At 38.7% G+C, this 14,462-nt stretch overlaps 1 protein-coding gene across 1 annotated transcript in view; it reads right to left on the minus strand.

Moving 5' to 3' along the window:
- The window catches only part of NCKAP5 (NCK associated protein 5), a gene marked incomplete at its 3' end in the record, with an annotated part of 395,713 nt that overhangs the window by 17,736 nt on the left and 363,515 nt on the right, over positions 1-14,462 (minus strand). Inside the window, exons 17-18 of the mRNA XM_080620860.1 lie at positions 12,458-12,587; positions 9,610-9,797 (exon numbers count right to left, since the gene is read on the minus strand). Coding sequence (XP_080476986.1) covers positions 9,610-9,797; positions 12,458-12,587 — 318 coding nt within the window. The remainder of the gene's footprint in view (positions 1-9,609; positions 9,798-12,457; positions 12,588-14,462) is intronic.

Consider the following 14,462-nt stretch of genomic DNA (forward strand, 5'->3'; position numbering starts at 1 on the left):
ATGCAGAGAAGGTGGCACTAATGGAAATGGGGCTATCAGGATGTGTCTTGGTCATTGATGGATTGATGGGCAGTACCAGCTGGGAGGACTCTCACATGTGCTATGAAAATTTATGTCACTTGTCTTAGCCTTTGTGAAAGGTAATTAGACATTTAAATTACATAGCTATATCTTACGAACTTCCCAAACTTCCCTGTGTCAAGTTCTTGCTGATAAGTCTGATAAATCCCATGTTTGTTTCTTCCACCAAATACAAATATTACTTTCCATTAAAATAATATGAATTATGCGCAAGACCTGGAATTCACATACCAGGGCCTAAAAATATAGTAAGAAATAAAATATTTCACTTTGGGACTTGCTATAGAGTATTTCAGTTCCTAAAAAATGTTTAACTAATATTTTTTCTTAAGGATTTAAACAATCTGTGTGTTATATTGCAGAAAATCCAGTCTAATTTCTCATTTAAATAAAAGGTGAATTGCTTTTTAGAGATGAAAACAGCTTGTGGAACAAACAATAAGCACCTGCAAATTATTTCAATGTGATTTTTGCTGATACTTGCCATAAAATTTGCCTTATTTTCAAAGACTGTTTTGATTAGGATACTATTGTCTGTGTACATATGAAAACAAAAAGCAGAGTATTAAAAAAGGAAGAGTTTGGTAACAGATTTTCAGTGTATGGCCACAAGTCCTGCTAGCACCAGCTGTGCAACTTACTTCTCATGTATTTTGCTCAGAACGGAACTCTCATACTGAAAGATCAGTCATTTCCTACCCTTCCCTGCATGATGTTTGAGTGCTTTATGCAAAACATATCACTGTTATAGACAGGGAAGGCAAGTTTCAGCTGGAAAAAATTAAAAAAAAAAATATCACAGTGTTATTCATCTCATTTAACTCTGCGAATCACATGCTCCTCTGGGAGTCAAAATATTTTTCAGCTTCAGAAAACAAAGAGCTCACTGAGTACCTCTCTGCCCTACTGCTCTTGATCGAGTCAATCTAATGTTTATTGTATCAAATTTATTTTTTAGCTTTTTTTTATTACTAATATAATTTCTACCATTACAACAATTACACTATCTCACAAACTTACTAATAGTTATCATTTGTTGCTGCTAATGTGCCTTGAATTCCATTTTGGCCTACAGTATTATTGTCATATTCCAATTCAACACAGAGAGAAATGAAACCGAAAGTTTTATTTCCAAAGATGGAGGACTGAAGAGTGTCTGGTTACAAATGGCAGCAACATTAAGTGCACTTTGGGCCATGCTGCAAATCATAGCAGCTCCATCTGTCAAACCTTTGAAAAATATGCTCAGAACATTTTCCACTCAGGGAAATCACTAGCAAATCACTAGCAAATGATACTTCTATTCAATATGTACTTTTGGTTCTTATTAGACGAAAAGATCTGCCTATATACAGCTAGGATCCACAGTGGCTATTAAATCCTTATGTAATCTTCAGTTATATAGTCAAATAGACACTACAGTGCTCAGAGTGTATCTGAAAGGCACAGTGCAGTGTGATGTTAAGGTATCAGTGAGCAAGATGGGTGGGCTGGGACCAAATGCAGTGGGGTCTTTTCAACACTGCTTATTGCAGCTACTCAGCCCTGCTGAGAAATGTTCCAGAGTAACCAGGCCATAAAGGAGCTGTGCTAATACTGTGCTCAATCAGGCTCACTGTAAATTAGCTCTGTATAGCTCCGTGTTGCTCTGGGCATTCGTATGTAAGCAGTTTTGGACCATTTCTTTGGGGACTCCAGGAAATGAGCTGCACGACTCTGTGACATCTGGGCCAGTGGGTAATGTGGTTATGCTGCTCCTACATGCTGAAAAGACAAGGTTCTCTCTGTAATTTGAAATTACTTGCTGAGATGGTGGGATATGGGGTTTCTGCTCCAGTGAGCAAGATTTTCAACTCAAAAGGAGCCAAGTTCTTCCCTCCTTACAGTGCCAAAGGGGTTATATTCAGTGAGCACAACACTCCAGCTCTGGTCACAGGACAGCTCAGTGTGTTGCCTTAAATCAGAAAAGCTCACACACCTGCATTTGGCACTCAGCAAACTACATGGGCATACTTCACTTGGTGCTGTGAGTTATCTGGGGATTTAGCATTATATGACACTGTGCCATAGCCACTAGAACTGCACCTACATGCCAGTGATGCTTCAAGCCCTTAACTTTCCTCTTGTAGCTGCAGCTTTTCACTTCCTCCGCATCTTCTCTCAGACTCACATCCAAACTATTCTCCTGCTAGCCTTGCACACCATGTGTTTTAAATGCCACCCAGCCTGCTGTACTATGCCAAAGACTTTCTGTCCCTCACCAATATCCAAATACGCTTTTAAAACTCTGTGTTAAAAGATATTTGAGTTAAAATGTCGCCACCTACCCGTTCCCATAAATACACTAACCAAACATAAAATAGAACTTTTACACCAGCTGGAGGGCTAGTTAGAATGGGATTTGGTGCACAATACTAAAACTACTGAGTCCATTAGTGCTAGAAGCAGAACCGTACCAGCAGATAACAGCTTCCAGGTTTTTTTAGGGTATGCTTTTCCTAAAAATATCCCTTGCATTACATTAAAACAGCTACTTTCTCTGACGGACTCTGCCTTCCAAATGTCGTTTTGCCTTGCCACAGCCTTTTAAAAACTTTAAAAAGTTATGGAGAATGTTACCATCCTCCTTGCTGAGCCATTCTCCATTGCCTGATTTTTCACTAAAACTCTCAGCAGTGTAAGAAGCCTCAGCTGTTTCACCTAGAAGGCACAGGGAGAGAAATGAGTCTCTCTATAACTGCAGCTTTTTATTGTTGCCAAGCTAGTTCCTCAGGCTAACTGTAAGAATGTTCTTCCACACTACACAACATTTCTTTTAAGTGATACACGTCAAGTGAGACTTAGGTCCCAGGAGACTGCCTAGCAGTCTTCAAATTGTTTGTTTTGCTGTCTCTTCACTTTACTTTTGAGGGCAACTTTGACAGCAAGATACTAGAAACAATGAGACCTGATTAGGAATATAAGGCTCAGTAGCAGGTCTAAGAATGTGAACTTGCCCTACGCAGGGAAAAAAACCAATCATGCAGAGATGTGGGACTTGTTGATGTTTGGAGAAATCATAGCTTATTTCTAATTTCACATTTCCCCACATGAGTTGAATCAGACTTGAGGCTAGTAAAAATATTTTTAATTCTGTACTACTCCCATGGGTGGTATGGTAAAATCTGTTTTCTTATCAGAGCATGCTCCTGTGGTTTTTGTCACTTATGTTGTCAAATACTCCTATAAAATTCCCCTGACAATGGATCTTACATCAACTTGGGTAATTACTCAGACAGTCTTTACTATGATGGAACAAGTATTGCATCATTCATCTGAGAATCAAAAACCTTTGATTAAATACAAAGGAAGTCTCGCAGCCCCAAGCCTGTCAGTGGGTAAATTCTTTTGAGACAATTTGACAAATGGAAACATGTGTAGCTTAAAGACCCCCATACATACCACATTTAGGAAATGGAGCAGGGGAGGCTGTGGTGCAGAGTGCCTGTTTCAGTACTCCAGTCTGTGCCCAGTAAAGCCTCGTATGTGTGCTCTCGGTGACCTCCCTGCAGTGGCAGCAGAAAGACTTGATCTCAGCCGGCAGCACCAGCTCTGGAGGCAGAGGTCTAGGAGAGCTCTGAGCAAGCATGCATGGATGCAGCACGAGAACTTGGGGGCAGCCCAGCTCCAGCTGGGCCCCTTCAGGTCTGCCATGACTGAGGTGCACTCTGAACCAAGCAGCTATGTCTGCGTGGCTCTGTACCATCCGTGGCGGTTTTACACCACCTGTGGCTTGGGTGACCAATCTGAGCACGGTGCTCAGAGCATGCTCCCTCTCTTTGGGCGAGGCAGTTTGCTCTGCTTTCAAAATAGAGGTGCTGAGCCCTAGACGGACATACAAGTCTGCTGGGTAGTTTACCTTCCCTTTGTTATACTGTCCTTTACAAAACTGTTGCTGGATCTTTGATATACATCCTGTGCTAATGATGTGAGTTTTGAAGATAGAATACAAAAGCACAAATACAGTAAATTTTATTTTCACTTTTTGTAACAGAGAGGATGAAAGGATATCAGATCCTGACTGTATTAGAATGTCTGGTTCTAGGCTGGCATCAACTGATGTTTACGTTAATAGACCACCTCCATAAACATATGCAATGATTTGATGTGCTAATTCCTTACACAGAAGGAAAACATTGATCTTAAAACAGAAGACAGGTGAATGGGTCTGCAGACTTATTCCCCATCTACAAGTTGTACAATGGCAGTATCCTCCTTAACATCTTGCATTCATCAAGGCTGGGAAAGGAAATAAAACTGATTCCCTCCTCAACTCATCACCTTCCTCTCTCTTAAGCAAGGCAAGGAAAACAGCAAAGAGAAGGTGAGGTTTCTGTGCTTGATAGACAGTAGGCTGAATTACATAGAAATCCATAATAACTAATTCCTGGATTTGATCCAGCCCATCTAGGAACTTTCTATTATTGACAAGGGACACCTTGTATCTCCTATTACTTTCTAGTGTAATATTTTGTAGGAGTTGCTTCAAATTCTGTATTTGCAGTATCACACACATTGTACAAGAGAAGCTAAGACCTAGGTCACCTAGAGCATTTACTGTTTTCCTTCTGAGATACGTATTGCTGTCCCGAGTTTACAGACAGTGAAACTGAGATCCTGAGACCAAGCAGCTAGCCTGATACCCAGTGATGCCCCAGCTGCAGGAACTCTCATTATTATGAAAGTATAAGCAAGGTAATTATTTAGTGCTCACTTGAGGGCGCACTGAGGTTTGGTTTCACTCTCTAAAATACAAATAGTAGCTACAACAGCTACTTTTTACTACTTCCCCACAGAGGAAAGCTTGGGGCAATGTTCATCTTGCTAACTTTGAGTTGAAAGTTTGGTATTCAGTACAAGCTAGCTGCATAGGCTCCCTTTTGCTGGTCAAGGCAAGGAAGCAAGTACTTCCATAGGTCAGTACACCTTCCCACTTTGAACTCTTAGGATGCAGCTCTTCCAACTGTTAGCTGGACTAAACTCATTCTGTTAGGTTTTTTCATACTTGATAAGCAGAATCCCTCCTTCAACATATCTGAGAATGTGAAAAAAATTAGTTCTCTGTGAAAGCAGAGTACACTGTCTCCCTGGAACTATTTCAGACATTTAATTATGGAGAGTGTCTTTTAAGAGGGGCTCTATTTTTAAGAGCCTAAAAGTGTCTTTTAAGAGGGCTTTATTTAGGACCCTAAGAGCTTCTCTCTTTCAGAGAGACTAAAGTACCTTCAGAAAGTGACTCTGAGAACCCAAATCAGGCACATAAACTTTGCTGGCATGTTTTGCAAGGTCTGACTAAATTGCTGAATGTGCCCAGTGTGCTGCTAATTCATATCCTAGCTCAAGACCTACTGATCTCTGTGAGTGATGAGACACAGGATGAGACACAGAATGAGACACAGAAGCAGCTCATGCCTGCCTTTTGTTTTCTCCTTGTTCTTGTTTAGTGTAGCCTACAGAGGTGTCTAGGCTGTTTTAATTATTGCTGTAATTCAGGAATGCTGGAACATCCTCTACAGAATCAGCCGAGTGCTCTGGGATCCTTGAGGATGACAAGTGTTATGCAATTACCAAACTTTCTTATTCTTGCTTCTAGTCCTTTTGTGAATATTCCTTTCTGTTAATTCAATGCATTAGAAGCCTTGTGAACACAATGAGTCAATCATATAGCATTAACTCTCAATCAGCTTACTCAGCTGTAAAAAACCTTGAGTTTATCTGGGAATGCCGCCACATCAGTCCCATTTCTAAGTGCAGCCAAACCAGCAGCAACTTCTCTAATTCTTCCTTTTCCTGTATTTGCCAGTGAGTTCTAATATATACTTCAATTGCAAGACACAGTGATTTGAGCATTTGATTTCCTTCATGAATCATCTCTACAACACATACAAACTCTGCTGTGTTGCATAAGACTGTAAATTCACATTGCACATACAACCTCTTCCATTAAATGAGCCTCCTAGTTAAATTGCTGATGCAGTTAACATTGTAGCTGTGCCCGAAATGTCACATTTGTTATGTATGTTATCATAACTAAGGGAAAACAAAACCTGTGATGGGCACCAGCCTCTTCCACAAAGGGTCTTTTCTTTAAAGTGCTCAAGTCACGCCTTGAAATACAAGCAAGCCTTGATGTTGACACAAATTGAGTAATACGTAGGGACAAAGGAAAGCAAAAAGGGCTGTATTACAAAAAATAATTATGTGGTGGCTGGTTAAGAATAGAGAAGAAAAAATATTTTTCATGATGCTTTGGGATCATAAGGATGATTAAGTAATAAAATCTTTGACCATCTCAGTTACTTTTCCAAGGGAATAAAGAAGATGATAAGAAGTCTTGTATTAGTTCTCATTGTTCATAAACAATGGGCCTGGGTGAGGGAAATTTATCTTGTTTTCTGAATTCTTATAAGGAAAAATAAACCACTGAGCTTTTAAAGTCTAAACAGTAAGTTCATTGAAATGTGAAAGAATTTCTTCCTTGCAAAAATATGGTAGCAATCATGACGTCAGCAAACTGCTCAAGGCACAACTACTGCTGTAAGGAAGAGGAACAGCTGTTTAATGCAGGCCTCACTGAAGCTGCACTTGGACAGGTGTCTGCCATGGGCTGATTGCAGTGGACTTTAGATGAGGTGCTATATATGTTTTACTAAATCAGAGAAGTTACTGTTCAATTAAAATTAATTCGATACACATAAAAATTATTGTTTCTTGTTTTGAAAATCTTACATGAGGCAAATACACCATGACTCTTTATTTAAGTGAAAGTTTTATGCCCAGCATTCAATGCATCTTATTCCTTTCTTTGAAACTGTATTTTTTTTTCTTGTCCAAAATTCTGCAGTGAAATGATGACATTATTTCAGAATATGTTTCCCAGGTCAAAATAAATGCAAAATAAAATTGGTCTTAATGCCAAATGAATTTAACCAGGATGCTTTTTAAAACTTCATACATAAGAAACTGGAACAATAAATATTTCTCTCAATGTGTAGAAGCCTTGATTCCTCTAACTGCCCATGCAGTGTCCCTTTTTCACAGCAATTGCCCACTGGTTGTTTCCCTTCTGAAACTCCTCCCATGCAATAGTTCTTTGCTGATAAAACTTGTTGTGTATATACTTTGGGGCAATGCTGATGAATATGTTCAGTGAGGAGACAATTCATAAGATAGTAAGCGGGTTAACAGAGCTTCCTGCCAGAATGTCTCATTAGAGCACCCAGTCTGAAGCCACTATTGTACCAGTGCTGTACAGTCCAATTTAGCTGAGCTGAGGAACTGATACAGCAGCCTGCTCTTTTGACAAACAGTGTAAAATCCTCATTCTTCCCATGACAACAATTTATTTTTTCTTTTAGCTTTTAAAGGCTTCACACACTATTTGGGAATGAAATTCAAAGCACGCAGCATTTCCTTTTTCAAAATGCCAAATAATCTGCATGAAAGCTTCATTTCCCCTCCCCCCCAATTTATGTTGGGTTTTTCTTTTTTTTCAGTTCCTGGCCATAAGTGCCTCAGTTTTTGGTGTAATGTTCCAGATCACACAGTTCTAATTTAAACAGACTGTGGATGGACAAATTACAGCTTAGAAAAATTTGCTGTGCTAGTTCAAATAAGAAGTTCAGGGCAACCTGTTTTTCATGGTTACTGGCTCTTATTTGTCATTCTGAAAAGTTTAATACTAATAGGCAAATCTCTAGTGCTTTACTGAGCTTTCACTGTTCACTGAGAGGCAATGCTGTTTTGAGAGCTATTTCATATCCTCAAAGAGTTATCTCAAAAGCTCTCCAACACAATGCATGAAAAATGCTGGTGCTGAGTTCTACCTGTTGCCTTCTAGTTTAATGGTGGATTTTTACAAGGATCCTAAGGCTACTTTAATGAGTTTTGTTTAAGTTTTGATGCTGATTGGGCACATTGCAGAGATGTCATATGCAAAAATTGCATGAGAAGAATTAATTAAAACTAGATGCAACTCTGAGCCACTTCTCTGTAGTGGAACCAAATCTTAACTTCTCTGTTAATCGTAAAAGCCTTCAGAAGGCAGAACTGATTTTTATATATTTTTATATAAATAATACATATATATATAATTAATCTCATCTTCATAACTAAGCTGTGAATTTCTAGATGTTCAAGATGAGGAATTAGGCGTATGTTCAAAGCATTTTCCTTCATCTATCCTTTTTAATACTCTTCTGCTACCTTCCTTTTTTTTCCTTTTTAAATTCTCTTCTTCTTAGCTATGAAGCCAGATTCTTTAAAAACTGTTCTTTCTAATATGACCCAAATATGTTCAAATTGAATCATATTCTAGGTACTAGTGAAATTTGGTTGAACAGGAAATGAGGCAGATAAGTTTCAGGATTTTTCTTTTGAAGTTTGTGTGTCAATTCAGTTAAGCTGGGCTTTACTGACAGCAGAGTTGGAGCAAAGTGGGCATTGCCAGTTTGTTCTACACATTCCTTCTGCACATTTGGCCCAGATTCTTGAAATCCTCTAACTTTGGTTAATCACCTCTGAAGTTACAATGCACAGTGATTTTATGAAGCTGTAAACTGGTATTTGTGAAGAGATAAATATTCTTTTTCACTTATGAACTACAACAGTATGCTACAAAAGCAGCAGCTCATTCATCATTTTCTGCTACCACCATTGTTTATGACATAACAGACCCAAAATGTGCTGAGTGCTACACAGAAACAAAAGAGCTGCTATTTAAAAAGAAGAGCTGGGGAAAAAGATTGAACATGGAGGCAAAATGTTTAAACTGGATCATGGCTGGGTGGCTCCATTTTTAAACAAATTGGCTTGTTAGAGTATACAAGAGAAAAAGTCAGAAAGTGTTAGGATGAGAGGAGAAGGCATGAGAAAAGAGGAGGAAAAGAGCAGGTTGAGAAGTTGCCAGTCAGGGTTATTGATACTGCATGATGTCAGGTTCAATGTTTTTACAGACAGAAATAGTAAGTGGATTCACATGAAGTAAGCATCAAGATCCACCAATCATATCAGAACTGGTCTTCAAAATAACGTTTAAAGCCCTCAAATCAGGAGTTCCAGAGCTAACACCAAGTGTTATTTCAAAAGAGACCAGAAGATAGCTGACTTCCATAGCATGATTTAATTTGAATTTTCAGGATACTACTTCAGATGTTTAGATGATTTACTATATGTTCTGCTATACAGATTATCTAACTACATGAAGGAGCAGTCTTAAAAGATATTCTCTGTTTTCTTGCTATCCTTCTATTTAATCTCTCTAATGGTAGAGTGCTAGTGCTAGCCTGTCTCTACTTGTCAATTTTGGAAGTCTGATTCTGTGACAGTTGAACATCAGAACGTAACACTGTTCTAAAAATATTTACATCTTTACTCTTCTGCAGGTCATGCCAGTTTTTGTTATCAATCAACACACTGAGGAAAAAACAAGAGACAAATAAAAAAATCATTAAGAAAAGGATAAGTAATATAAAAGTCATAGTAACTCACACTTGGGCTCTCCCTGCCCTTGCTGTCTTCACTGGAAGCTCCACTCAGCTGCTCAATTAAACTGTAATGCGTTAATTGTTCAGGTCCATCCTCTCCAAAATGGCCACAGAGACTGTGTTGGTATAAATCCAAGATTGACATTGGGTTCCCCAGAAATGACTTTCTCTGACTTTGTTTTTTCTGCTCAGCTGTAAGAGATGTTAAAAATAATACTATTATGGCATATTTAATTGTTGAACTGCAGTCTATATACATTATAATGTTACAATTTTAAAATGTATTTTAAATGTTTTAAGGTATCTGGGGTTCAATGTAATAACAGCATTTAAATACTGGCTCCTAACTCTCAAATCAATACACATAAATAAGACTGTTCATATTTAATATTCAATGCGAAAGAGATGGCATGAAACAGCCAGAATTAATCCTCTTTCTTTTTTAATTATAGAAGGGACAGTTAATTTGAGGTGATCATTACACTTATTTATTTGCCTTAAGTTTTTGTTCTTCTCTCTTAATAGTCTTACATGGCAGATGTGCTAAGTGCCCTTAGCATGACTTTCAGTTTTACTATATTTGATAATTCTATCCTTTTCACTACATTTTTAACTAATGAATACAACAGTATAAAAAATACACTGGTAAGGTAAAAAACAGGCCCTACCCTGTTACAGATCCTACTGTAATACACGAATATTAGGAATAAAACCTTAGTTTTCAAAGTCCAAGGCTGAAAACCTATTCAGAAGATCAAAACAAAACCAAAGAAATTTTCTGCAGCTTCATGAAAATGCACAGGAGATAGAGGCTTATATGATCATTAGTTTCTTTCCTCACACTTTTTGTTACACAAACTCTACTTATAACTTACAGCATTAGAAGAACCTCTGCCTCCAGTGCCTCCAACAGAACTGCATCAGGATAAAACCTTCATGAAATTTGAAGCAAAATATTTTCATGGTTGAAATAGAAGAACCTGGAATATTTGGCTTATTCCCTGCTATTCTACTGACCTTCTCTGTAACACTGAGCAATGTACTGGGACTCTCATCCAAAGCTCACTAAATTAATGAAGGTCTTATCATTGACTTTTAATAGCCTTTGCATCGGACACTCAGTCTTTCAGTCTTTATGTTCCCTGCTCATAAATGGAAAATTAAAATCACCCCAACATTATAATTGTTCAGCCAATGAAATCTCATAAATATTTTTGGGACTCATCTAATAAATACAATTATTACATATGAAAATATTCTTTATGAATTGGTTTGCTGCAGCCTATGCCTCAGCCTCACATGGATATTCTGAGTTGTGAGCATAAGGAAGCTAAGATCTTTAAACACAGAATAAAGTATTGTTCTGAATATGATGTGAGAACTGCATTTATAGAGCATAGAACAGAAATCCTGACCATAAGGAATGACCACAGCAGAAATACTTTTGCAATAATGCTTTATAATTTTCTTTTCTATTTGTCTTAATCATAATTATGATTTTTAGTTGTTATTAGCCCAAAATATTAGGCATACACACAAAATTAAGGATTTTCTACGTAAAATTGTGACTTAAAGTCATCCTTAAGAATCATTAAACTTGGAATCTGCCGCCATTTAATGCAACTGCTTACACACTATAAAACCCTTTTTTTGCAAATTGTGATCAATACAGAAAAAAGTGCCTGCATATCTCTTTAACAAAATACATCTTTCTTGTATTAGAACATGATGTGTAAACCTGTAAAAAGAAGTCTTTATGGGCTGACTTAAATGTTTTGCAACATTTCATACAGATTAAAAATAAAGTTATAGGAGTAATGTAATAAAATGTAATGTAAATAAATGTCCTGGCTTCCTACTCTGCTCTCTTTCTGGTGGAATCACCAAAAAATGAATTAGCTCTGAAAAAGCCAAATGTTTTAAATCCACCTCCCAGCAGACACTAAACAGCACAGTGTGTCTGTCAACAGTATCTAGCCATCCATGGCATTTTTAATACATTCTTCACTGCAATATCTACTATAGGTGCTAATGTTTGCTAGGTTGAGCTCACTGCTGTGCAGAGGGTTCAGCACAACTCCTATGAATCAGCTTAAGCTGTGAGGGCTTCAATGGTGGTGAGACCCTGCACTGGCCTTTGCACTTGCCAGAATTTATCTCCTGCAGGGAAGCCATCGGCTGCGTAGGCAAGGATACCAGCTCCACTCTCCTCCCCCTCTCAGACAGCTCACATCTGCCTCGAAAGGAAGCTTGCAGCACAGCAAGCCAGTGGTCAAGACGACAGCAATTTCTTGGGTTATTAAGCACATTATTATTAAAACTATTATCTCAAGAACTTACTGTGCTTTTATCTACTGGAATTCAGTAAATTCCAAATTGCCATCAATTCTTGCAAAAAGGTTTAATACTTGAAAATGGCAATATTTACATGGAGAACAATAGGAGACACTCCACTTTGGCATTTTGATACAGAGACTGGAAAATCGTGGCCTTGATCATTGCTTTATTTCAACTGGCTAATATAATTAAAAAGAAAAAAAAGGAAGTTATCTTTATAGTCACCTTTTATATTTGTAATAATGTAACAGAAGACTTCTTTTTACTTACACTGCAGGGATTTATGCATAAAAACCTACAAATAACCCCTTGCTAGCAAAAACTGTGGAAGAAAGGAAAAGAAGATATGTACATAATAAAAAGCAAAAAGTAATAAAAAGTTAATGGAAAATTAGACTGAAGTAAGATCTGGGGGTAGAAAGTGAAAACTAGACAGAAAGTTCAATAAAGGACACTATCTGCTGCTGACTCAGAGTGGAGATGATACACATTTTTACGTACAGATTTTCAATTACCTTGTTTGTTGTTCTTTGTTAACTCTACAAAAGTCTCCTCTGCAGTTCTAAAATAACTTGTTTCATACTCTGGCTCCAGTTCAGTGTCACTGCTGCTTGCAGAGTAAGTACACACTCTGAGAGCTCTGTCCTGTACAAATAAGGGTATTGCAATTATTTAGATGATGCATATATATAAAAATAATGCTGAAGATGGTATTAAGAGTGGAACATTTTATATTCATCAGGCAGTATACATGGATATTTCAACTGGAAAAAAGTCTGCAATACCCATTTAACTAACCACTTCTCCTTCAAGTAAGTAATCATCAATCTGGCATGGGGGAAATAACACATTCTTCTCCTAGTAAGTCTTCTCAGTTTGGCAGAAACAGCCCAGATTTTATCATTTTTTTTTACTGCAACATTGTTTTCAAATCTACCAACATCCTCAGATAATTTCACCCAGCAAGTTCAATTTTATACTTCTCAAATATGTTTAATAGAGTGTATTTGTAACATGCAAAATTACCATACAACAAATCGTTTGCTGTTAGCAATTCTAGAGACAATTAGGAGGGCCAGTAGACAATATTCATGCTTTCTATACCAGTAAATCCTAAATTCTTCCTAAATTCACACCCCTTGTGCCTAACATTTACCTGGCTGTAGTCCTGAAGCCATTTACACACGTTCATATACCATCTATACACACTGACCTCACTCTTAGGCAGACTAATTAGCAGTAATACATGTTTTGTGTTAAAATGGTTTGGGGACTAGAAGTGGTCATTCATGACTGGTTCATGGTGAAGACCACACTGATGTGGTTTTTACTTGAAGGCCAATACTCCTGCACTACAGAGAATTCACCAATAGTTTCTCAATGACATACAAGTAATTTTATCTCCCTATTTCTGTTCTAAATATCCTGAGCATGAGTTACAGAATCACAGAATCACAGAATATTAGGAATTGGAAGGGACCTCAAAAGATCATCTAGTCCAATCCCCCTGCCGGAGCAGGAATACCTAGATGAGGTTACACAGGAATGTGTCCAGGCGGGTTTTGAATGTCTCGAGAGAAGGAGATTCCAAAACCTCCCTGGGCAGCCTGTTCCAGTGTTCTGTCACCCTCACTGAGAAGAAGTTTCTTCTCAAGTTTAAGTGGAACCTCTTGTGCTCCAGTTTGAGTGCACTACCCCTTGTCTTACCATTGGTTGTCACCGAGAAGAGCCTGGCTCCATCCTCGTGACACTCCCCCTTTATATATTTATAAATGTTAATGAGGTCACCCCTCAGTCTCCTGAAGTCTCCTCTTCTCCAAACTATAGAGACCCAGCTCCCTCAGCCTTTCCTCATAAGGGAGATGCTCCACTCCCTTAATCATCTTTGTTGCCCTGCGCTGGACTCTCTCCAGCAGGTCCCTGTCCTTCTTGAACTGAGGGGCCCAGAACTGGACACAATATTCCAGATGCGGTCTCACCAGGGCAGAGTAGAGGGGAAGGAGGACCTCTCTTGATCTACTGACCACCCCCCTTCTAATACACCCCAGGATGCCATTGGCCTTCTTGGCCACAAGGGCACAGTGTTGGCTCATGGTCATCCTGCCGTCCACTAGGACCCCCAGGTCCCTCTCCACTACACTGCTGACTAACAGGTCGTTCCCCAACCTATATTGGAACCTGGGGTTGTTTCTGCCCAGATGCAGGACTCTACACTTTCCCTTGTTATATTTCATCAAGTTTCTCCCTGCCCAACTCTCCAGCCTGTCCAGGTCTCGCTGGATGGCAGCACAGCCTTCTGGCGTGTCAGCCACTCCTCCCAGCTTAGTGTCATCAGCAAACTTGCTGACAGTACACTCAATTCCCTCATCCAGGTCACTGATGAATATATTAAATAATACTGGCCCCAGCACTGACCCTTGAGGACTCCACTAGATACAGGCCTCCAACTAGACTCCGCCCCATTGACCACAACTCTCTGGCTTCTGTCCTTCAGCCAGTTTGCAGTCCACCTCACCACCG

Source organism: Psittacula echo (genome assembly GCF_963264785.1).
Source record: "Psittacula echo genome assembly, chromosome: 6".
NCBI classification, from domain to species: Eukaryota; Metazoa; Chordata; class Aves; order Psittaciformes; family Psittacidae; genus Psittacula; species Psittacula echo.